This window comes from Annulohypoxylon truncatum, assembly GCF_022578515.1.
Source record: "Annulohypoxylon truncatum strain CBS 140777 unplaced genomic scaffold F4807scaffold_8, whole genome shotgun sequence".
Classification (NCBI taxonomy): Eukaryota; Fungi; Ascomycota; class Sordariomycetes; order Xylariales; family Hypoxylaceae; genus Annulohypoxylon; species Annulohypoxylon truncatum.
Genome location: NW_025953794.1, coordinates 601,952 through 623,789, shown reverse-complemented (window position 1 = coordinate 623,789; position 21,838 = coordinate 601,952). Strand labels below are relative to the sequence as shown.

General features: G+C 50.0%; 7 protein-coding genes across 7 annotated transcripts; 1 reads left to right on the top strand and 6 right to left on the bottom strand.

Moving 5' to 3' along the window:
- Positions 1–2,567: 2,567 nt before the first annotated feature.
- On the bottom strand, positions 2,568–5,792 carry F4807DRAFT_417033 (Thioesterase/thiol ester dehydrase-isomerase). The gene is made up of 4 exons (XM_047997192.1): positions 4,966–5,792; positions 4,619–4,705; positions 3,067–3,906; positions 2,568–2,959 (listed from the first exon to the last, which is right to left on the bottom strand). The coding sequence occupies exons 1-4, from the start codon at positions 5,068–5,070 to the stop codon at positions 2,900–2,902; spliced, it is 1,092 nt and encodes a 363-aa protein (XP_047856475.1). The 5' UTR covers positions 5,071–5,792; the 3' UTR covers positions 2,568–2,899.
- Positions 5,793–5,816: 24 nt separating this feature from the next.
- On the bottom strand, positions 5,817–10,346 carry F4807DRAFT_417027 (oxysterol binding protein). Its single transcript, XM_047997191.1, has 3 exons — positions 10,009–10,346; positions 7,309–9,829; positions 5,817–7,257 (listed from the first exon to the last, which is right to left on the bottom strand). The coding sequence occupies exons 1-3, from the start codon at positions 10,026–10,028 to the stop codon at positions 6,082–6,084; spliced, it is 3,717 nt and encodes a 1,238-aa protein (XP_047856474.1). The 5' UTR covers positions 10,029–10,346; the 3' UTR covers positions 5,817–6,081.
- Positions 10,347–11,301: 955 nt separating this feature from the next.
- F4807DRAFT_458158 (phosphopantetheinyl transferase) lies at positions 11,302–12,455 on the bottom strand (the record flags this gene model as incomplete). The annotated part of the gene is made up of 2 exons (XM_048001163.1): positions 11,302–12,234; positions 12,363–12,455. The coding sequence occupies 2 exons, from the start codon at positions 12,453–12,455 to the stop codon at positions 11,302–11,304; spliced, it is 1,026 nt and encodes a 341-aa protein (XP_047856473.1).
- A 1,139-nt stretch (positions 12,456–13,594) lies between these two features.
- Positions 13,595–14,203, bottom strand: F4807DRAFT_458157 (uncharacterized protein; the record flags this gene model as incomplete). Its single annotated transcript, XM_048001162.1, has 1 exon — positions 13,595–14,203. The coding sequence occupies one exon, from the start codon at positions 14,201–14,203 to the stop codon at positions 13,595–13,597; it is 609 nt and encodes a 202-aa protein (XP_047856472.1).
- A 1,059-nt stretch (positions 14,204–15,262) lies between these two features.
- On the bottom strand, positions 15,263–18,135 carry F4807DRAFT_417023 (signal peptide peptidase-domain-containing protein). Its single transcript, XM_047997190.1, has 2 exons — positions 16,639–18,135; positions 15,263–16,577 (listed from the first exon to the last, which is right to left on the bottom strand). Exons 1-2 carry the CDS (start codon positions 17,592–17,594, stop codon positions 15,701–15,703), a joined length of 1,833 nt encoding a protein of 610 aa, XP_047856471.1. The 5' UTR covers positions 17,595–18,135; the 3' UTR covers positions 15,263–15,700.
- A 194-nt stretch (positions 18,136–18,329) lies between these two features.
- F4807DRAFT_458155 (peptidyl-prolyl cis-trans isomerase-like 1) lies at positions 18,330–18,908 on the top strand (the record flags this gene model as incomplete). The annotated part of the gene is made up of 2 exons (XM_048001161.1): positions 18,330–18,362; positions 18,453–18,908. The coding sequence occupies 2 exons, from the start codon at positions 18,330–18,332 to the stop codon at positions 18,906–18,908; spliced, it is 489 nt and encodes a 162-aa protein (XP_047856470.1).
- A 496-nt stretch (positions 18,909–19,404) lies between these two features.
- On the bottom strand, positions 19,405–20,716 carry F4807DRAFT_458154 (uncharacterized protein; the record flags this gene model as incomplete). The annotated part of the gene is made up of 2 exons (XM_048001160.1): positions 19,405–20,553; positions 20,645–20,716. The coding sequence occupies 2 exons, from the start codon at positions 20,714–20,716 to the stop codon at positions 19,405–19,407; spliced, it is 1,221 nt and encodes a 406-aa protein (XP_047856469.1).
- Between the last annotated feature and the right edge of the window lie 1,122 nt (positions 20,717–21,838).

Here is a 21,838-nt window from a genome sequence, read left to right as displayed (position 1 = left end):
TCTCCTGACCCAATCCCATCGCGATGGATCCTTCTCCGAACCCCGGTTGTACATAGAGTAGTAGTAATATTCGACAATTTCATAATCTTCAGCCCTAAAGATCATAAGTCATCACTGTTTGTTCACGGACTGTTGCTGAGCCGTCCGCCTTATCTACTGGTCTAAGCAGCTGGAGGTACACATGCAGTGTTATGTAGGCAATAAAGAGGAATGGGACGACTCCACTTCCATCGGACAGTCGGTCGTATCGCCTTGCCGCATGGATCATATTTTGAAAATTCCATTCTACACTAGATGGCCTTTCTGCCATTGTTGGCAGTTAGTCATCCTTGTCAGTTAGATCCTTGGCCCCCCTAATTATCGACGTTGGTTTTTAATCGTCTTTGCAACTTTGCGCCGTGTTCGACGGGGCACGGAGACTTTTGTAGAGGACGCGGCGACTTTCGGGGAACTGGTGTATACCGATTTACCAAAGCAATGGTAAAACCTGCGTCATAGATGAACTATTTCCTCACCGTCTTCTACGCCATCCCCAACTTTCTTTGCATCTGCTTTTTCCCATCGTCCTTGAACAAGAAAAATAAATAAATTCAAAATCCTCCTAGCCCTGCTGGCCTTAGTCGGAATCCCACTTCTCATCAAACGTTACTTAGGTAATTCACGCAAATTCGAAAATAATGAGGAACGACAGTTCGATCTATTTAGATTATTGCGTACCCGCCACGTGGGGATGCCGGCTATGATCGTAACGTGTGGGTGCAACAGGAGTAACAGGAGTAGGCATGTACTTGCGATGCTACTTGGGATACTTACAATTACATAGGTGATACCATTTCGCTATTTCGTATGTACGATCGGCCCTTCTCGTCGCGAAAAAAAAGCTTAAAATGTCGACTCCTGAATGGGCGGAGCTAATGATGTGACAAGCTGAAAAATGAGTAAGGCGGCCGCAGGGCTAAGTTTTGCCCATTACCTAACCGGGAAAAAACAAAACATGGGAAAAGTTTGACAGGTTCGATGGGTTCGATGGGTTTGATGGAGCCTCAATCTACGTAAGGATGCGTGATTTACTCATTACATCACCGAGATTTCTCCTTCTCCCGGCCCCGTTATGGTTCGAGCCATCCCGGCAGGACGAAGGCTTTGGCCCAACCATCCACTCCGAGTCATTGCCGAGCCGTGGCCCGGGCGGCGGATCCCTCCGTGATCGCTGCCAAACTCTGCTTCCCTTTAACCGCCGTCTTATCCTCGGCTTTGCCTCCTGGGTTTTGGATCATTTCAACCGGTGGTCGCCGGAGCTAGACACGGAATGGAGATATGTATCGTCAGGTTCGCTAATTTCCGCCTCATAATGCTCCAGCACAATAGGAGAAGAACCCTGCACAATACTCTTCAGTACTATATTTCGAGGGCATTTAAGTGTCTTGCTGGCATGTTCTTTTGGCTTTCAATGCTCCTATCGTACCATCGTGTCCCTTAAATAAGGTGTACCTATTAGTTGGTTAGAGACACGTACCTAGACAATTGATGTCAACATGTCAACATGTGAAACCATACCTACCTTCAAAATTTGCTATTATCAGGTATCCTACGCCGTTCCCCTTTTCAGCCGTCGATAAGGTTAGCCCAAGCGTCTCAGTGGCTTTACGATTACCGAGGTAAAGGATGAGACCTCGTCGCGTAGCCCCCTTTTGCAACAACGCGGTAATAATCTAACATGTGGACGGCCCCTTTCCCCTTAATCTACATACAGGGCAAGCTTATGGCTAGATATCAGCAGCCAATCGGTGTCTTACCTTGGTTAGCCGAATAGCATCAAAAGACAATTCTTACCAACCCGTGACAATAGTAAACGGGTCGTCTCTTAACCCAAATATTATCCCGCGGGATTCATTAGCTCTGACGACGAATCGAAGCAGTCTATTTTAGCTAAGCCATACGTTGAGGCTAGATCCTCCTAATAAAACTCCTTACATACACCAGCAAAGAACACAGTAGCAACAAACCTACGTACGTACATACCTGCATACCTCACTCACAACTACTAACCCATCCCGCCCAAACACCTAAGCAATGCTAGGTACCTACCTATCAAGCTAAAAATCCCCCCAAAACCGCCAAAGGAATCATGAACCCCCAAATTCACCCATCCAACAGGCCCCCATCCCACCTCTATCTCAACTAGGCAAGCACCGAACCGCTTAGAAATGATTAGACGAGCCGTACCTAAGCCTACCTACCTAACACATATCGGGTTTGCTTACCACGCGTCCCGTACCACGATGAGTAATCCCGCATGAGGACGGGAACCTAAGCGCATCTGCACGCTTACCTACCTACCGGAATCCCGCGCGCCTGATTCGCCCGTTTCCTCCGCGGACCGTCCTCCCGGGAACATTGGGAAATCTACCCGTAGGATATTTACCCCGGCGGCCAAATTGGTGGTCCCTGGGATTGGGTAATACGTAATGTATGCTTAGAGACGAAAGCTTAGCTACCTACCTTAGGTATACTTAACCTGTCAGCAAAGCCCTGTGAGAAGCTAGCGTCAGCGCAAGGCTCTTGTTCTCCCTATTCCCTAGGTATGTCGCGTATGACAAACTTGTGATATTATTACTCTCCATCTATAAGGTACCTACCCAGGTATCTAGGCTTCCAGTAAAATACAATCTAAACCGAGTTTCTTTTTTCAGATCCCACTCGCGTGCGTTCTCTTCGCCGCTCCTAAACGTCCGAATATCAAAAAGTACCTATCTACCTAGGTACCTACATAAAGGAAACACAGCCAAGATTCTATCCCTCGTAGTAACACACACACTTATTCCATCGCCAAGTCTCAATTAGATAGCCTACTCACACGTATCCCGCACAATAAGAGGACCAATCTCAGCCATGCTTATTATAGCTTCGCTTTCTCCACCTTCTCCTCCTTGCTCTCATCCTTTAGTCGTACAACGCCCTGTATATCGCAAGTGACATGGTTAGCCAAACCCCCCCAAAAATCAGATACCGAGTAGAAGGGGAAAGCTGGATTAAAAGAGGAAAAAAAAAAAAAGAAAAACTCACCTCCTGAAAAGCCGTAGCAAGCAACACCCCCTCGCGACTCCAAACCCGCTGCATAACCAAGCCCCTCCCATCCCCCGCCCACGGGCTCTCCATCTCGGTAAACATCCACTCGTCCGCCCGCACACTCTTCGGGTTATGGAAGTAAATCGAGTGGTCCAGCGAAACCATCATCCCCAGCTTCGGGCGGCCCCTGTACTCCTCCAGGGGCCCGTACCCGCCCTCCCAGGCATTCAGCTTCTCCAGGCGATCGCGCTTCTCGGGGCTCAGCTTGTCGAGATCCGCCGGATCGGTCGTCGACCCGTACCGCCACAGCTTGTGGATGCGCGGGATCGTGCCGATGAAGAAGGAATCCGAGATATACGCGAGCGCGCTGAGATGCGCCTGGTGCCCGCCCTCCTCGCTGATTTTCCCTCGCGCCCGGACCCACTGCCAGACCCGCTTATCGCACTCCCTCTTCTCCTTATCCGTGGGCGGCGGCCGAAAGCTCTGGAACGGGTCGTCCTCCTTCCTCGCACCCCCACCACCATCCGAAGGACTCGCCGCAAGGAAGTCCGGGTCCTTGTAGTCGTCCGGCGGCGGGTTAGCCAGCGCCGCGGGCGGCATGGGGGTCGAGTGCTCGACGGTGGCGGGGCCGCCGCTGCGCTCGCGCACGAAGCTGCACGTCACGGTGAAGATGGCGCTGCCGCGCTGCCGCGCCTGCACCGTGCGCGTGCAGAAGGAGCGGCCCTCGCGCACCCGCTCCACGTAGTACACGATCGGGATGCTCGAGTCGCCCGCGAGCACGAAGAAGCAGTGGTACGAGTGCACCACGAAGTCCGCCGGGACTGTGCGCTGGGCCGCCTGTCGGGCATGGTCAGCTTATGGTCTTACCATCGTATTTAGGTAGGCCACTAGGTAGGTAGGTAGGTAGGATGTGCGATGTTGAGGGGGTGTGTAGGTAGGTATCCCGAGGTACCTATGTATCGACGGTAGAGAATTGGGGATGCATGGATTTGTGAACATTATGTCACGCCTACAACTTCCCGTCTTTTCCCGTCCATGCATATGCGCATAAGACTGACTGTAAGGGAAGTAAGGCTGTGGGGGGTTACGGGGAAAGAACCAGGGGGGAGCGCGACAACATTGTGTACGCAGAAGATGAAGGACACAGCGAGAAAGCGCAAACTACACCCCGAGTCTCGACACGAGAGCCCGATCCGAAGCCGAAAGGGTGATTATCGGCCCTAAGCCGACCTTCCGTCCGAATCTCCGCTCGGGGAGGCGAACGGACGTACGCAACAGCTCGCCCTAAATTGCTCAAAGAGGGACACGTCTAGAACGGGGGACAAACATTCTATCATGCAGATGCAGATGGAGAATGTAACCGTCGTAGCCAGGGATCTGAAACAGGTAACCGAGTAAAAAGAATTAAAAAAAAAAGCAAGGGAAGGCAAAAAATCATGAACATGAGATTGGGGAAGAGGGAAAAAAAACAAGTACCTAGCTTGGCACCAAGTAAAACAGGGGAGCCAAGTATAATCGAGGAATGACATAAAAAGACAGCCACACATACCGCCAGCGTCTGCGCGATGACAGCGCCTCCGTAGATCCCCCTCGCGCCCGGCGGGTGCCAGAGCTCGCGCGTATTAGTGAAAATGCCCTGCGATCAAAAAAAGAGCAAGAGTCAGCGGTGTTACTGATCGGCCGGTACCTTTTCCACTGGCAGGACCCATCTCATGTACATAGGTAGATAGGGCTGATTGCCAGCAGCCAGGAGTAGGTATCCATATGTAGGACGGGAGGGTTGGGGGCTGCAGTACGCAGTATGCGCAGCGTAGCATGGCATAGCATAGCAAGTACTTAGGTAGGTAGGCAATGTAGGTAGGTAGGTCAGTAGGGTAAGACAATAGAAAATCTTACAGGTCCGATGATACTCAAGTCCGTCAGCTCGAGCGCGTTCTCGATTGGCGCCTTGGATAGGTCGACCGGGGGCGGTCTGACCAACGTAGGTCTATGTTCGCCCATCCTGTTTGTGTTCTCTCCTGTGATCGTTGAAATTCGGTTCCGTTTCTCTCGCTGTTGGTTTCCTGTCTTCTCTTTGTCTCTTTCTCCCTACTATGTATCCTCCGAATATCCTAGCTCCCCGTAACGGGATTCGCCAATTCGAATCCCTGGCGCGGGCGGACTCTGAAGTTGGTAGCACAAGAGAACAAGCCTGTGATATCCAACGCGAACAGCTTAGGTACAGTAGTTTTCGCGCGGATCGTCCGATGTGGGTAAGAAAATAAGATCAAAGAACCCTCTTCCACCAAGTTAATCGATCCTAGACTTCTACGGCATAGTCTCAGTCTTATTCTCAGTCTTATCTGCTTCTCCGGTAAAAAGTTCAGCTCATCAGCTCATTGCGTCGAAGAGCCCAAAAAGCCCAAGAAGTCCGTTGCCGTCGGTATTGAAACGCGACCGGGTTTAATTGGTTCGATTGATCCAATGTTCCGGATGAACAATCGATGTTTTGAATTTTTACCGAGGCTCGGTCCCAGACAGGTAAAGTGTAAGGCAATTTTAGCAGGCACTCAGGTACTACGTACTATAGGTGGAACCGCAGCCGCAGCCGAAGCTATGCCAAGTTCGCAAATGCCGGCCGATCAGCTATTGTCAGGGGCTCATGAGCCTCTTCTCGTACGAGTATCTGATGAAGAACCAGACAGCTATAATTAGATATCGAATATAAGAGACCATCTAATCTTCAGGCTCGTCTCTATCTTCACATGTGATTTTTACAAGCATCGTATTTGTATGTACCTACCTAGGTGGGTTAGGTACCTATCCTGGAATTGAACACAAGCATTATTCAATACTCAACGATAACCCACGACAACCCATGTGGGCAGTGAGAGCGATTCATAGTCATAATTAAGTCACTAGTGCTGTGTTTCATACATACTCGTTTTACAGCTTTTTGTATACAGGCTTTTTCTCCTCTATACCATGTACAGTCACTGCCTACCACCCGAGCTTCGTGAATCCTGCGCCTACCTACTCCTCCGAAGTATAGATCGGCTCCAGGCCATCCCACGCGTGAGCATCTCCCTGACCAAATTTCTCTCGTTGTACCCAGTACTTTCCCGTGAACTTCCAGTACTCTACTCCCGTGATTTCACATGTCGCCTTTGCAAACCACGCAGGGGTAAATTCCTCACCCGTCTGCTGCCTCACTTTTCGCCTAGCTCGCTGGGCTTCCTCTAGTCGATTCTTCTCCGACGCCGCGAAGTCGTACTCGCCGTCTTCCATAGCCCTTTGGTCTGGCCGATATCTTGAATCAGTGGGGGCAATCCACTTCTGAAGATTCTCGTCTATATGGTTGAAAGTGAGCACGAATGGCGTGAGGTTGAAGGGGATACCTTCAGGTCTCTCATGCGCTTCCCATACTATGAAAGCTCTGCTGGGATCGCTTATGCTTCCTCGAGTGTCCTTCGGCTCCTCGACAGTCGCCTCAAACCCAGGCGTAAGGCGAGCGTATATCTTGGAATTCCATCGGCCGCCCAAACTCACGCGCGGTCGACCGTCGGCGTCGAGAATCTTTCCGGAGAGCTGATAAGCACTCGAAGCTTTCCATCCTCGCTGCTTGAAGTCTAGTAGACATGTCTCTCCGGTAGTCCAATTCTTGATTTCCACAGGTCCATAGTTGTCTACTACAGGATTGCCCGTAATGATACCGACTACCTGAGACTTTGGCTTCTTCCATGTGAAGAAGTCTTCTTTGCCACCGGCGGTAGGGCGCAATCTTAAGAACCAGGTACCGAGGTGATAGATGTCGAATGATTTACCCAAGAATCTAGAGTCGACCTTGGCCTCACCCCAGTACGTCCATTTCGCGGATTCTGCGTATGCTGCTCCAACAGGGGGGTGGTGGCTAACTTGTTCGATGAAGAAGCGATACCCCTTGTCTGGTCTCGCGTATTCGAATGTCTCGCCCAGAAGAGGATTGAAGGGCTTGGCTACACGACCAATCGTCGATGCGAATTCACTGGAAGCAAAGGCGGCAACGTACAACATTCGCTCGATTGAATCCGATCGGTCCGCTGCCATGTCTAGTAGGTCCGCATATTCCATGTCTTCGCCAGTTCGATACAGTAAGGACGTTGGCTCGTTGAAAGATACGGGAAGTGTCATCTTCGTCATATCTTTACCAATCATCGACTTAAGAATACCCTACAAGAGATGTAAGTAGCTATTCCAGTTACCGGGACTTTGTTGGCTTACCCATAGGCCGATCTTTGGTCGGTTGTCTTCATCTAACTTCAACTTTGTCCTGAAGCCATTCTCGTAGCCATGGAAGGCGCTGCTAACATCGACGCCCGACACTACAACGTCCTGCTTTGCATCGGCAGAAGGCACAACATCAGATGGTGGCATTGGCTCCGCGTCAACTTCTCCTGCGTCGACCGCGTCAAAGAATTCCTCTTGCTCGGACTCAGAGTCGTCGGAGATTTCGAGTACGTGAGAGCGTGCGGTTGATCTGCGGCCGATGCTCTTCATCGACGGCGAGTGCAATATACCGGCGACCTCATCTTCGTGAGCACTAGGCGTTGCGGGATGGACACTATCACTGCTGATCGGCCGACCCTCGCTTCCTATTACTTCGCGTAGAGCTCGTTTAGCCATCTTGCGTTTTGCTTCAGCCTCGCTAACTCTTGCCTCCAAAACTTCTTGCTCAGCTGCTACCTTAGCCATGCTCTCTTCCCACATTCGTCGCATCTCGGTTTCTTGTTCTAGGCGATACTGCCAATGTGCGTCACGATCCTTCGATATCCTAAGAAGGTCTCCCATAAGTCCCTTCAGACTCTTGATTGCAGCGTCGTATGTTGAAAGCGCTTGTGCTGCCCTCGGATCTACAAGCGACATCGATGGATTCCGATGAGCTTCCGCTTGCAAAGCGGCGCTCACAGATGCCAACGTGTCTAGCTGGAGTCTTGCTGACTGTGCTGTGATGTTAAAAGCGTCCTTAGTCGCTGTTGGAGCTTCACCACGGCTCGAATGATCCATATATTCATTGTCATCATCGTCGTCGTCCACCTCACCGGGGATTGTTGGCGCCTTGTTGCTTTGGGCTTTCGCGTCAGCACCACCCGCATCGACGAATTCGTCATCTACACTACCCGCAGTACTAGTACGGGATAACCCTGCTTGAGGGTGTGCTTTCACGGAGGGATAGCGAGATAACTGAGCGCTACTCCTTCGTTCGGCAGTGCTGGCAGCCTCGCTATGAGAATCGTTTATAGACGGCTCTGCTGGTTTGATAAGGCTGTCTCGAGCCTGTCGTAGCATCTCAGCACTCTGTGCCTTCTGTTTCTCGTCTTGTTTTGCTTGGTCCTTCATCCACTGAATCGCGTTGTTTAAAGCCCAGAACCATCGCTTGGCCTCGACTTCATGGTTGGCTTTCAGAGTATACTTGACTGATGATTTCCCGATAATCTCGAACTTCGTCTTTTCTTCCGGACTCATGTACAGCCTAGCGATGCGCATGCTGATGGCACCTCTGCAAGCGTGTTCCGCATCGTCTTGGTGCTTGTAATAGCTCAGAACGCCGTTCTCGAGGACGAACCAACGAAGCTGGTAACCTTTGCGGTAATTTGTCCACTTTTTAAGGTATCCCTTCATCTGGGGTTCATGAGAAGATAACAAATCCCCGGTGACAGCTGCGCTGGCCCCAGCTTGCGAAGTCGCATGCCCAAGCACGGCTTTCTCCTGGATGCCGCGTTGGGCAGCTACTGCAGCAGGTGATCGCTTAAGCATGGCTTTTGTAATGTCGTCGTTAGTGACCTGCTGAGGAAGTTTGCCTTTCCGATCTCGTTGGAATGGGTCAGCGCCGTGGAGGAGAAGAGCTTGTATCAGCTTTGTGTCCTTTTTACGAGCTGCCTCGTGCAATAGAGACCCTCCTGATTGGAGCGTCACGGGATCACAGGGTAGTTCAATACTGTTGATGTCTAGGATCGTCTTGACACGGGGTTCTTCAAGAATGTGACCCAACGTGTCATAGGCACCCGTTCGCACAAGGTCCTGAACTTCCTTTACTTTATCCTGTACAAATAGGGTCCTCGCAAGTTGGAGCTGCTGAAAGATTTCGGGGTTTCGTGCTACGTCTAGGGGAAGCTTTCCTTGGTTGTTTGCGACAGCATCGTTGATATCTTTCTGTTCCAGCAGTAAGCGGACGATGGGGCTACGCCCCTGAGAAGCGGCTATATGTAGTGGCACATTTCCGTCCTTGTCTCGGGCGTTAATATCGATGTATCCAGCACCATCGGAGAGCACATATTCCACTACGTCGTATTCAGCGCATTGGATAGCAAGGTGTAGAATTGTCGTATCCTCTAAAGGTCCGGCATTCCCACCATTCAAGGAAGATGTGCTTGCACGAGGTCCATTTTCCGAAGTTTCCCTGATCGCCTTAGATATGGCGGCTGTATTGCCACTTCGTAGGGCCTCGACGATTCGAAATTTGCGGACGGATTGTTCGAGGCTCGAACTCTTCTCGACCGCCGAGTTATTGGACCGAGTCGGGGTCAAGGTGTTTGGCTCGCGCGATGGGATTCGACCTAGTGACATTCTCTGATTATATGGCTTGATAGAGGCCTGGTGGGACATAGCAATGGCGGGGGCGGAGTTGGTCGTGGTTGAAGCGAGGCCTGAGGTTTGCGATCCATCCTCGGAATCGTCATCATTACGGTCCTTGTCCTTACGTCGGAGCAGGGATAGGGCCGTGGACTTGGACCTCTTGTGCTGACTATTAGGTAGAAGCGAGTCAGTTATCCGCAGTGCATTGATCCTCGACCCTCAACTCTCAACCCACCACCTGCTGTCATAGCTTAGACTGATCTTAAGAGGGAATTACGGGTTCACTTCTACAAGAATAGAATGCTTCAAGGGTATGTATAATATAATTGATAGATCGGGATTGCTTACACATCTCCAGAGTCCGACATTGTGAATTAGATGGATGATCCGGGTATCGTTCGGTACCAAATAGTTGACCGAAAATTGGCGGTGGAATTTGATTGCTAGCTTAAGAGATGTCAAAACATCATGTTTGGTCGATTGAAGGCAAACGAAAACGAATATTCAGATGGCACGTTGGAATTTGGTTAGTAGCATACGATAGTAGGTAATTAAAGTGGTGAAAGTGGTTTAGGTATGATGGTGTTTGTGTAGTTGTATGGTGAAGTCAGGAATTTCGACGGTGTCACCAAGACAATTCCCCCTCGATCTAAAAATGACGTTAATAAGTACAGATTGTACTAGCCTTTGACCGTTCAGCGTAGCAGCTTCCCTAATCCCAGAAACTTGAACCGCGCCAATCCCACCATGGATATTCCCCACCAAGCCTACCGTCATCACTGAAAAGAGGTACACCGAAGACTATACGTACAGTCTTAATACAGCATTTATACGGTATACCTCTCTTGTTAGGAACTTATCTTTCGTTCTATATTTCTCCTACCTTTTTAGAATTACCACATCGAAACGAAGAAATGGACTCCTTATTTCTCTTGGGTACAGTATATCATGGGACGTTTTAGATAATTCCAAATTACCACAATTGTCACTATACAGCTGTATCATGGGTCCTCATGTTGCACCGAAACCTCCCCGGGTACCTCCTAAGCACGTAAAACAAATTGCAGTACTATGGAAGCAACATTATAATGAAACTCCCAAGTCGGCGAGATATGTAGTTTGGTCTGATGGCGAAAAGATACCAACGTGATAGAGTCGGCTGCCGGCACCCGCCTTACAATACCACACACCTACGTCCGTGCCTATAACGACCCTTATAAACAGCCAGATCTATGTAATATCGAAAATCATCACGATGAACTCCGGCGCCACTAAAAAGTCATATTCGGTAGTATAGAGCGAAGATCATCTGCCGTCACCTTGCAGGAGTCGGGTGCGCCACGATGCGACCATAACCCTCCCTTATTCCAGCTAGTATACCATACCATATTTACGCCTCACATCGTAGTAGCCCCGCGGAGTTTAGATGTTATGGGTAATACTGTGGGTAGCTCTATGTCAGGTAGTAGATAGAAAGAATGTGATCCAATGACCAGAACACGTTGAAATCTAAGCGTCTATGTGAACGAAATATCGTATCCGAAATCATACACGTTTAAGCTAGCTTCGTAATCGTAGCCCATATTCCAAACCGCCCACCCAACCCATCACCCTCACAGCACCTCCCGTCATATCACCACCTCAACCCAACCTCGCCTCCGCATCACCAAGCACAGTCTCCATATCCAAGAACGCAAACGGCCCCAACTTCCAACCCAGCGCATCCTCCTTCCTCGCCGGCGTCCGCACCGCCGTACAAGTCATATAATCCTCGCCCAGGCTCCTGAGACAAATATTCACGTCCGTAACCCTCTCGCCCCGAAACAGCACCTCATGATCCGTAATAACCTCCTGCTCCCTCCCCTCATCCCCATCTCCATCACCCCCGTCCCCTCCATCCCCACCAAACCCGTCCCTCGTCCCCGGCGCAGGCGCCCTAAACCGTCTAAACTCCAAATCCTTAAGCCAAGGCGCCAGCAGCGCATCCCCCGTCATCTTAACATACGCCTCGCGCAGGCACCAAAGCGCATAAAAACACCTAAGCTTGAAATCCACAATCTCCTGCGCCCTGGCCAGCGACGGCAGGCTGCCAGGCTGCGTAGACAACAAATCGCCGCCCTTGAGGTACCGTGCCTCGGAGCGCCCGAACACGTCGGCGTGCATATCGACGAACTTGGCCCAGCCCTCGGTGTCGATGACGCGGTGGTCGCGCGTGCGCCGCTCGCTCGTGCAGACTACGTCTGTGCCTATGTCTACCTCGCTTCCCCCTCTCCCTTCTCCTTCCGCTTCGCCGCTAGCAGAGTACCCCGCGACCGCAACAAGCGCAACGAGGCCAGCCTGATGACTAACATTAAAAGCAACGGGCTGCCTCCCCGTCGTCGGGTCGACATACACAGGCTTCGTCTTCTCGTCGCGCGTGAGCTTGGTGTCCCACCAAGACACGCCGGCGTACCGCGCCACGACCCAGTGCTTCAGCAGGTGCGAGGCCAGGGACATCTTGGCGTCCGCGACGAAGTAGTACCTCAGCACCTTTGTCTTTTCCTCGTCGGTGAGGAGCGCTAGGGCGCGGGATGCCTGGGGTGGAAGAGGGGGGAATGTTAGTTTCATTTCTACTACTTCTTATTTTGTCTCACTTTAGGTAGGTATTGAGACGGGTTCTACGAAGGCGAGGGCCCAAGTAGGTAGGTAAGAAATTTGCTCACTTCATTTTCAAGATCCTTAGTCTTAGTCGCCTTGGGCCATAAAGGCCGCGTGTCGACGAGGTATTGTATGACTTGTACGTTACCCGATCCCATGATGTCTCAATGAGATAGACAATCCGACAGATGGATTGAGGTTGATAGTCCGGATCAGTTCGAAATTTGTAGGTAAGCTCCAAGTTGGAGCCGTTCCCTAGAAAGTAATAGAATCCCGGAGCGATCTGTCTTATCTCACCTCGAACAAGGTAGGTATGATGCCGTGTAGCGCGGCACGTCGATTCCTTCCTGCAGAAAAGCTTGCCATTATTGGCTGCAACCCGTCCGTAGGAAGGGACGGGTAGTAGGGTCAGCTCCTAGCAGCCCTACCTAATGCTGAATAAGATCCATGGATGCTGGGATACCCCACCTAACTCGCCAACTTAGAGGGCACCCTGGAACTACAGTTGAAGCGGGCGAAGGATTCAAGGTGGTTTTAGAGGGAATCAAAATAAAGGAACTGTACCAATCTGAGAAATATACCATATAAAGCTGGGTCAAGTCCGAATCCTCAAGCTCGTTCTTAAAATGCCAAAAGTCACATAAATGCCCTTTGCATCAAGCGCTTGTAAAGGCCATCACATAAGGCGAATGAAGTACCCGGGCACTGACTGCCCCTGACAAATAGCGCCGGCAGCAGCCGATCCTAGGGTTTCACGTAAATCCGCCAAACAGGGAATACCCAAGGCCCACCTGTGCGACGTCCAGCATCATACCTCACCAAGAACCAGACCATCGGTTCTCCTAACCTCAACACGTCTACGTTATTAGATAAGCAAGTAAAAAGCATCACAATCACATCTACGTAAGGGAAGCCTCGTCCTTGCGTTCGTTATATAAAAACAAGCGAGCAGCGTTCCTTCGGAAGTTCAAGGCATTTATTGTTCCGATTCCATACACAGGTGAAAGCATACGCCTTCTATCGTAATTTCCACGCAGGGCATCATCTTCGCCCGCGGCCTATTGAAAAGCTCTCTCAGCTCATCGTAGGTATTCCCCGTTCCCTATTCCTCCCAGAACCAAGCAGACTTATAGGACCAAGTACTTAGTAGGTACCTAAACACCAATTAGCACACGAAGTCAACTCGATAATCAAGAAAGAAACAGATGTATGTGTATACGTACCAAGTGAACCACTCCCCTCGTTATCCAGGCAGTCGTTATAATAGTCATAGTCTGCCAAATCCACCGGAAGTACTCTACTCGAGGTCCAGACCTCTAGCCATGAAACGCAATCCCTCCTCAGAGTCATCGTGAATACCGCGCACTGAATTTGCGCCGCAAGCGATGGTCTTCACTTGCTCTAGAAGGCCGGGGATTTGGGACTCCCAAAAGTTGGCTGCGCCGTCCGGGGAGTGCGGTCCGACCAGGTCATCCACGTCAGCTTCGACGCCGTCGAGACTATCGTCGTAGTCGCTGTCCGAGTGGCGATCATGGTCCTTGGTCGCTGCGGGCGGGGCGGCGTTCTCGTTGTCCTGCTTCTTGGTGTTCTTCTTCTTGGGAACGGGACGCGCCAAAGGGTTGTGCCGGCCCTGGCGGCCCTGGCGGCGTTGCGTGCGCATGGCGCCGGAACGCGCCGCGGCGGGGGTGGGCGTGGTCGGGACGTTGACTGATGAGGATCGAGCAACGTTTCCGCTCACTTCGGCGAGTGCGTTGTCGCGGTTAGGGGGAATAGTGGTAAATGCAGTGCCAGAATTGGACTCACGGGCGGTGACAGTCTCACGAAGAGGCGACTCAATAGTGCCAGCGTCGGCCTTCTTGTTGGCTCGGTCGGGAGTACCGACGTTGGAAGATGAATCGGATGCCATGGTGGAGATAGTAGTAAAGGGATATGTCTGGTGACTTAAGACGATTGTAGTAAGTGGATGTTCTTAATGACTAGAAGTCGACCGAGATATAGATGTCTGACTTGAAGTAAGACGACGAGCCTTCGCACTGTTCAATGCTGGATTGATAGTGGATGAGATTGGCAGTGGAAGAGATGTCTTGCGACGATATATCTTGACTCGGCACGACCGCGTTATATTTACACGCGAGTGCCTTGGTAAGTGATGGATAGCGGTGAATTTATAAGTGCTATCGAGTTGAATTGTGATTGTGAATGGGGATAGGTAAGAAGTTGATGTGGTGGTTGATAGGATGAGAGTGTGTTGGTATCTCACGAAGCGCGAACACTTGGATCGATACTAATGAGTTTAGGGGATCGGAACCGAATGTTGAAGGATGGCGGTTGGAAAGTGAAGTTACGAACGGGGAGATAAATAGAGAAATGGAAGTATGGAGTGTGATAGTTTAAGACAGTTGATGGCCGTTGCGTCCCTTGAGCTCACGGACGTTATATCTTAGAATGTGTCAAGGTTGGACTTTCCATAGGAGATTACGAGGTAGACGTGACAAACATTTAAGCCGTGGGTGGTCTCATGGATGACATCAGGCAGAAAATTTGTCAGGTCTTGAGTTGCTTTCGTACTTGCCAATACCTACCAAGTGTCTAGGAAACAACGTGTATTTTGCCCGGTGTAAATATAGAAACGGCAGCGACGATTGTTTACTATCACCACGTGGGAATAGCCCTAAGCTTTAAGTGACGTTTACAAGGTCTAAGCGTGGGCTAATGATGGCGAGGCTTCCGCTAAGGCCTCCCTAAAAGTAGCTGAACGAATCAGGGAAGACTTCAATCTATGTTAATAGGGTGTGTTTCTTGACGGAAGTCGCAGCAATGACCTCTCTGACCGTGTATAATAGGGGACATTGTGGTTACTTGACTGAAGGTATCAGATGGTACTTTGCCCCTATCCACTTATGTATGGGTCTACCCTCTGAGTTTGGGAAGTTGTGACTTGAGTTGGTGGACGACAAGCATATGGTACTCATGGGCGTACTCATTAGGGTCGTCTCGGCGTCGTATTGGTGTCAGGACCAAAGAGGAAGACGAAATCTCGTTTGGGGAGTTATCAGGCCTAATAACGGGGCCCCCATAGTCATCACCCTCTCCTGACAGCGTAGTGGTGAGCTGCTGATGTTTGAACACCCGAAGCCATCCTCACTCCCACCTGGGTACATACATTGGCGACGACATCATATCTGTATTTATCACTTGGCGTCGATCCATTATAGACAAGGCCTAGACTTAGAATTTAATCCAACTCCGCATTCACCAAGTCAACTTAAACATAGTACATAAAACAAATTCGATTTATCATACTTCTAGCGCTTCTTCGTTTTAAAGTCGCTTGATAACGTATACTCCTTAAGTACACCTTGAGCGATTGCTTTAGGAGTACTTATCTAGTCCACACAAACCACTATGAGACGGAGGACAGTCTCCTCGAAACCGGGGCCTCGATTGAGAACAGGAAGACGGGATAGCTCTTTGCTTCGCGCTCAAGCGCACTCTTGGCTTCCGAAGCTTTCTTGTCGTCTCCATTTGCCTGTGAGCTGTCCTGCTTGGTCAAACTATCATCCTCGAGAGCATTGTCTTTTATCTCTGTCTTCGGCTCTTTTGTATCCTTGCTATCCTCGCTCCCTTTCGTTTCATCTGTGCCCTTTTTCTCGTCATTGCGGACTACGTCGATAATGTTTCCATTCCCGTCGACTTCCACTATTGTATCTGCCGTATCAAGCTGACCATCCTCAGTGTAGGTCCACATGTCGCGAATCTCTCTTCGAACCGCTCCCGTAATCCAGACGGCGGAAACAACGCCCGGGACAAGATACAATAGTGCCGGTTGCGCGTGGCGATATACTATAAGCATAGCTAGAGTCACTATCATAGCGAGGAAATATCCGATTATAGCAGCGTGGAAATAGGGCTTGGGGAAAGCAGAAGCTTTTAGTGCGGGTGTGGCATCCGGCGATAGCATCTTTCCAAGTTTCGTGCTCCAGAATCGATCGCCCCACTGCCCTTGAGGGTTCACATAATCGGGCTTGATCACCATGCGTTGAGTCTGGGTATTGGTAACTAGCTGGCCTGAAGATTCATCGCTGGTCTTCAGCTCCACCGGAACGAGCTTCCGTTGGCGATGGTAGTACATGTAGTGATCGAAGCGTAGGCACAGTCCGACAAAGATACCAGGAAGGACGATGTCACCCAGCCCGAGCATACTAGCCTTGCCAGGGCCTCCCTCAAAAACAATCTTGATAGGAACGTCAAGCTGAGTGGCAACTGTCACCATATACGGACTATAATTGACTGTAAGTAGGCTATTAAATATTGGGTGTGACAAGAAAAGAAAATACTCACGTAAAGAAGACCATGTAGATATCATAAAAGAAAAGCCCGAAAAGGACAGCCGTTCCTGTGGCGAACGTCGTTGGCGACATGAGTATTATCCCAGCGTAAGAAAACGCGTAACCCATTATGTTGGATAGGATGGTTGACTCTGTCTTGTAGTATATAATATTAGCTACAATGGCAAGGACAGCGCCGAAAATGTCGTTAAATTTGACCTTGACTTTCTCATGGACGATGCCATGGATTGAAAGACGAACGGTCCACTCCTCCACAAGTAAATGGCGCACATCCCAAAGTAAGTTGTTCTTGGAATCAGAAAGGTTCAACTCAGACCATCGACCAGGAAAGGGGGTCTTCTTCTTGACATCCCAAAGCTTCTCTTCGTTGTCACCAGCTGTAGTCCATTGACCTACACCAGGATAGTTGACATGGTACAGTTTGCCATCCCTAGCACGCCACACCGTAGGAAATATGAACCCAGTCAGGAAGTGTAGCGAGTCGGCAAACAACTTCCCCATGCTCGCTAGTGACATAGTCATGAAGTAGACGCGAAGGAACTTGTTGAGAATGTCCGGATCTTCAAGCCACTTTATCAAGTAGTAAAGACCCACAAGAACTATAGCTGCCATGATGGGAAAGAGAATGGCATCAGAAGGCAGCATTCCCTGGACTGGCTGGTCTTCTCTTTCCTGATCTCGATCCCGCTGCTCTTCTCCTTTCTTGCTTTTCTTTGGGGGATTTGCCGATGGAGGACGACGAAGGGCTGCATGAGACCCTATATAAATACATGCTAAGGCAGTGAATATAATGCGTCCCTCAAGGAGGAAGTAGTCCTTGTTGTCCCATAATAATGCCGGGAGAGTTGCAAGCTGCTCTGTGAAAGTAAGGCTTGCCATTGGCGGTTCTGTTATATTTGTGGCTGACATCTCGCTTGCCGCGAGAAGCACCGAATCGTTGGTAGCCATAGTTTCCCGCAACTCCTAGGCTTGAGTATTAAGAAGTAGAGGTATGAGAATGTCTAATTCAGAGAAGAGAAATGAAGAGCTGGGCATCTAAGCACCAATAGCAATGTGAGGCCTGATTCGCTGCCTGGGTTGTGTTTATGTAGCGACGATAAGAGTTTCGGTTAAGCTCTTTCAAAGAGCCCAAGATATTTGCGTCGATAAAAGAATGTCTTTATTGCCGAGTATGTAATTCTGCTTCCTGAGTAAAAAAGAGTTGTATGGTTATATTCCTAACGACTGTTGAACAGAATTGACGGTGGTAGCCTTTAAATATGCCTATGGTGTCTAGTGAGTCAAGGCAATAATTCACCTAAGGAACTCCGTGACTGTAGAAACGCCCTTCATTTGAGTCTAGATGAGACGTCGTGAGTGTTCCAATGATTAGAATACCTCTTTAATGAAAGATAAATAAATGAATTGTCTCCTAGCTCATAGACAGTGTCTGTGAAGAAGACAGACTGATGCAGAAGTCAATTTCTAGGTACAGTGTCCTGTCTAAATGTGGCTTGTTCGATGATAGATCCCCGACGTCCCCCCAGCCACCGTTACAATTTCCATATAGAGAAAATCGGATAATAGCATACTCGGGGCACCGCCCCTCCAAAGCTCAAAATTTATCTATCCGTCAGATTTGGAGAATTGGGAGCTTCAGGATAGCTTCTACATCGTAAGGTCTTCATTCCAATCGCCCTCAAAATGACGACCAACGTAGCTCTCGAGACCTCCATGGTACCTACATCCCCCCCTCCCCCATCCCCAAGCCATCACTGCACAAAACCCCAAAACCCCAATTGCTAACTCCTCCACTCCCCAACCCAGGGCACGATAACAGTCGAACTCTACACCAACCACGCGCCACGCACCTGCACGAACTTCCGCACGCTCTGCCAGCGCGGCTACTACGACAACGTGATCTTCCACCGCGTGATCGCGAACTTCATGGCGCAGACGGGGGACCCGACGGGCACGGGCCGCGGGGGAACCTCCATCTACGGCGACAAGTTCGCCGACGAGATCGCGCCCGACCTGCGGCACACGGGCGCCGGCGTCCTCAGCATGGCCAACGCGGGAAAGGACACCAACGGCTCCCAGTTTTTTTTGACTCTGGCCCCGACCCCCTGGCTCGACGGCAAGCACACCATCTTCGGCCGCGTCAAGAGCGGCTTGAGCGTGCTGAAGCGCATGGGCATGGTGAAGACGGATGCGGACGATAGGCCCGTTGAAGAGGTTAAAATTATCAAGGCGAGGGTTCTTGATGACGAGGAGGTAGTCTAATAGTCATATTCACGAGGAAAACGGTTGACATCACGAGCATAGGAATGGATGATGTACCAGGGTAGGTAGGTATGCATGACTAGGCGTTCCGGTTTTGCGTAAAAGGCTCGATGGTTTAGAGATACCAAATCAAAAGCATTCCCGATTACAGTACAAGTTAAATCGTAAGGCATCACTTTGGTATTGGTTTGGGGTCTATGTATTGAATATGTGCAGCAGAACCCCCTCTAAAGATACAGCTTAATGTGACACGCCGGTTTTCCCTACCGACGCAAGATGCAGAACACTCCAAACACCCCTTTCCTGTTGCTATTTGCCGTATAGCCCCGGAACCCCCTTTGAATGCAAGACCGCGGCCATTGTACAAGATGCCTGAAGACGTACGGCCGGATAGAAACTTTTAGACCCCAAATAGTTAGTCGATCATATGATATGCCATTCCGTCATGGAGGGCATCCCAAGTTCTCTAATTTCTCGACGTCGAAACATCCCCTAATCATACAACCGGCGGGGAAGACAAAGTTCCCGAGCTCTCAGACTCGCGATCATCGTCTCTACCGTTAGGAGTTGAGTGTTTATTGCCGTTACTTTTAGACACTGGTGAAGAGAGTATCGGTTTGGAAGCACCCAGCTTCAGCTTTTTAGCCGGACTCGGCACTTTCGTGATCTTCTTCTTTGGTGCAACTTCAACCGTAGAACCCTCTGCGTCGTCATCATCTACCTTTTGCTCGACCACGAGCGAGGAGCCGGTCTTGACCTTCTCCTTCTTGGTACCGGAATTACCCTTATTCTTCAGAATGAGTTTCTTGTTAGCCGCGTTCGCCGCCGTGGGCTTCAGCTTCTTCTTCTTGTGTGCATCGTTATCGGTCTCGTCATCATCATCTACATCATCATTATCTCTCTTCTTGGGACTACTAGCTCGCGAGCTCGGATGTGGTGTACCCTTTTGACTAGAAGGAGGAGTGCCATCCATGCTTCCGTTCGCGTTGTTACCGTTACTGATCTTCTGCGCGGCGGCACGGCTTGCGTTCCTACCGCTGTTTCCAATACACGAACCCATATGATTGTTGAGTCGAGTGACGAGGATGCATCGCTTGCATTTGCTGCAGGTGGCCGACGGGAAGGAGAGCATATTCGGGGGTCGCGAAGCGGCACCACCACCACCTGTTCCTCCTTCTGGAGTGGGTGAATCCGAGTTCTGCTCCAGCTTCTTCTCCATATCCTTCTTCTTCTTACCCCGTCCAGGGCCTTGTGCAACCCATGTCTGACCGTAGATGTCGTAGCCGGGCTTGTCGATGTACGGATGCTTCTTGCAGTAGATTATGCTTGGGTCGGGTTTCCTCGCCCCCTTGCCGTCTGTGGGATATAATAATCGTGGGAGGTGGCATCGCGGGCAGACAATGTCTGGTGTGGTGGCTAACGGGTTCCCCTTCAATAGGACCTTCCCTTCATCGTAGACAGCCGCGTCTGTTTCGACCTTGACGTCTAGCCGAGCGTCAGGGGCGGAGGAATCTGAGGTATCGGCGGCTAATTTCTCGACCCGAATGGCGGCGGTCGCGGCACGGGCGATCTTCTCGTCTCGGTGCGTCTTCATTAATAAGTCATGAACAATGTTGTAGAGTAGATCGTCGAGCACGGCGTGTGCCTGTAAGATCACGCGGTCAGCTGAAATGCCGAATGTTTGTAATAGCTGAGCTAGAATGATAAGTCATAAGTACCATATAACGCGAACTTACAAGTTGGTCCATGCTGCCGGCGTCTTCAGAAGCTTTGATAACTCCAGCCTTGCCGGTATTGGGTGAGGCCATGGCGAATGCTCCGTATGGCCGTTCGCGACGTCAAGATGAATTCTGGACGTGGCGAGAAGGATGAAAAGAAAAAAGTGATCCCCCAGAAGCTGACAAATTATGCGAATATCTAATTTGAAGGGAGGAAATAGGAGATGATGGAATTTGGGTATCGGGAATATTAGAAGCACGAAGTAGGGAGAAGTTCAAGGCGAAGTAAAGTAAAATCGGATCCACTCTCCCCAGAATGATACAAACCCCTAAAGTTTGGAGGTTTGCAGGTGTTTAGAGTTTTGTTGGATTCGCCGGTCTAAATGCAAATGTCTAAAGTTAGGAACAGCCTCAATTGCGAGTTGTTCTTTCTTATCGGCGTTATAATGCACCGGTGATGCTGACGGATCACGGTGCCTGGTGCAAAATTATTTCGAGGCTCGTTTTGAATTGTAATCCCCGTTCAGGCGCGGACGGGAAGATCAGGAGAAGGTCTCTTTCCAGATAGTGGTACCGTAATACCCATCTGTACCTAACCGGAGGCTGAATTTTGGTGAGTATGGCCTGGTATGGCCTGGTATGGTAAGCCTGACAGCGTAGTACAAACTACACTGGCCGCGATAGCGAATCGATTAACTGGAACCCCCATGCATTAGTGGACAAGAAAGGGTCCCGGATCTTTTAGAGGATGCGCTACGTAATACCTTGCTGTACCTGAGCAGATATCTTTGGATGTTTGACGAAACCAAATGACGAAAGTTGATTTTGAAAAGAAACGAGGTTGCTCTATCGCAACGAAGTGAATGTAATTTCCCACTTGCTTTTCTTGACGAGAAATTGAACCTTTTTTCCTCAAGTGTCACAGAGTATACCTAGTAGCTTACCTAATATGTACTACCTATGGATGTAGTAAAAAGTAAAAAAAGGAAGATCATACGTTCTTTAGTACCTGAAATTACTAAGTTTTCCGTAGTGGGGCTATCAACAGACGGACGGAGGGCAATGGCCGTAACATCAAGGCCCTGACTTCTAGAGCTGTATTAAGCTATGAGTTATTTACCTAAGTAAGCCGATTACCTTAGGTAATCGCTTTTGTCCCAGCGTTTAATGGTCGGTGCGCGAGGACCTCTTTTGACTTTACCTACAACTACT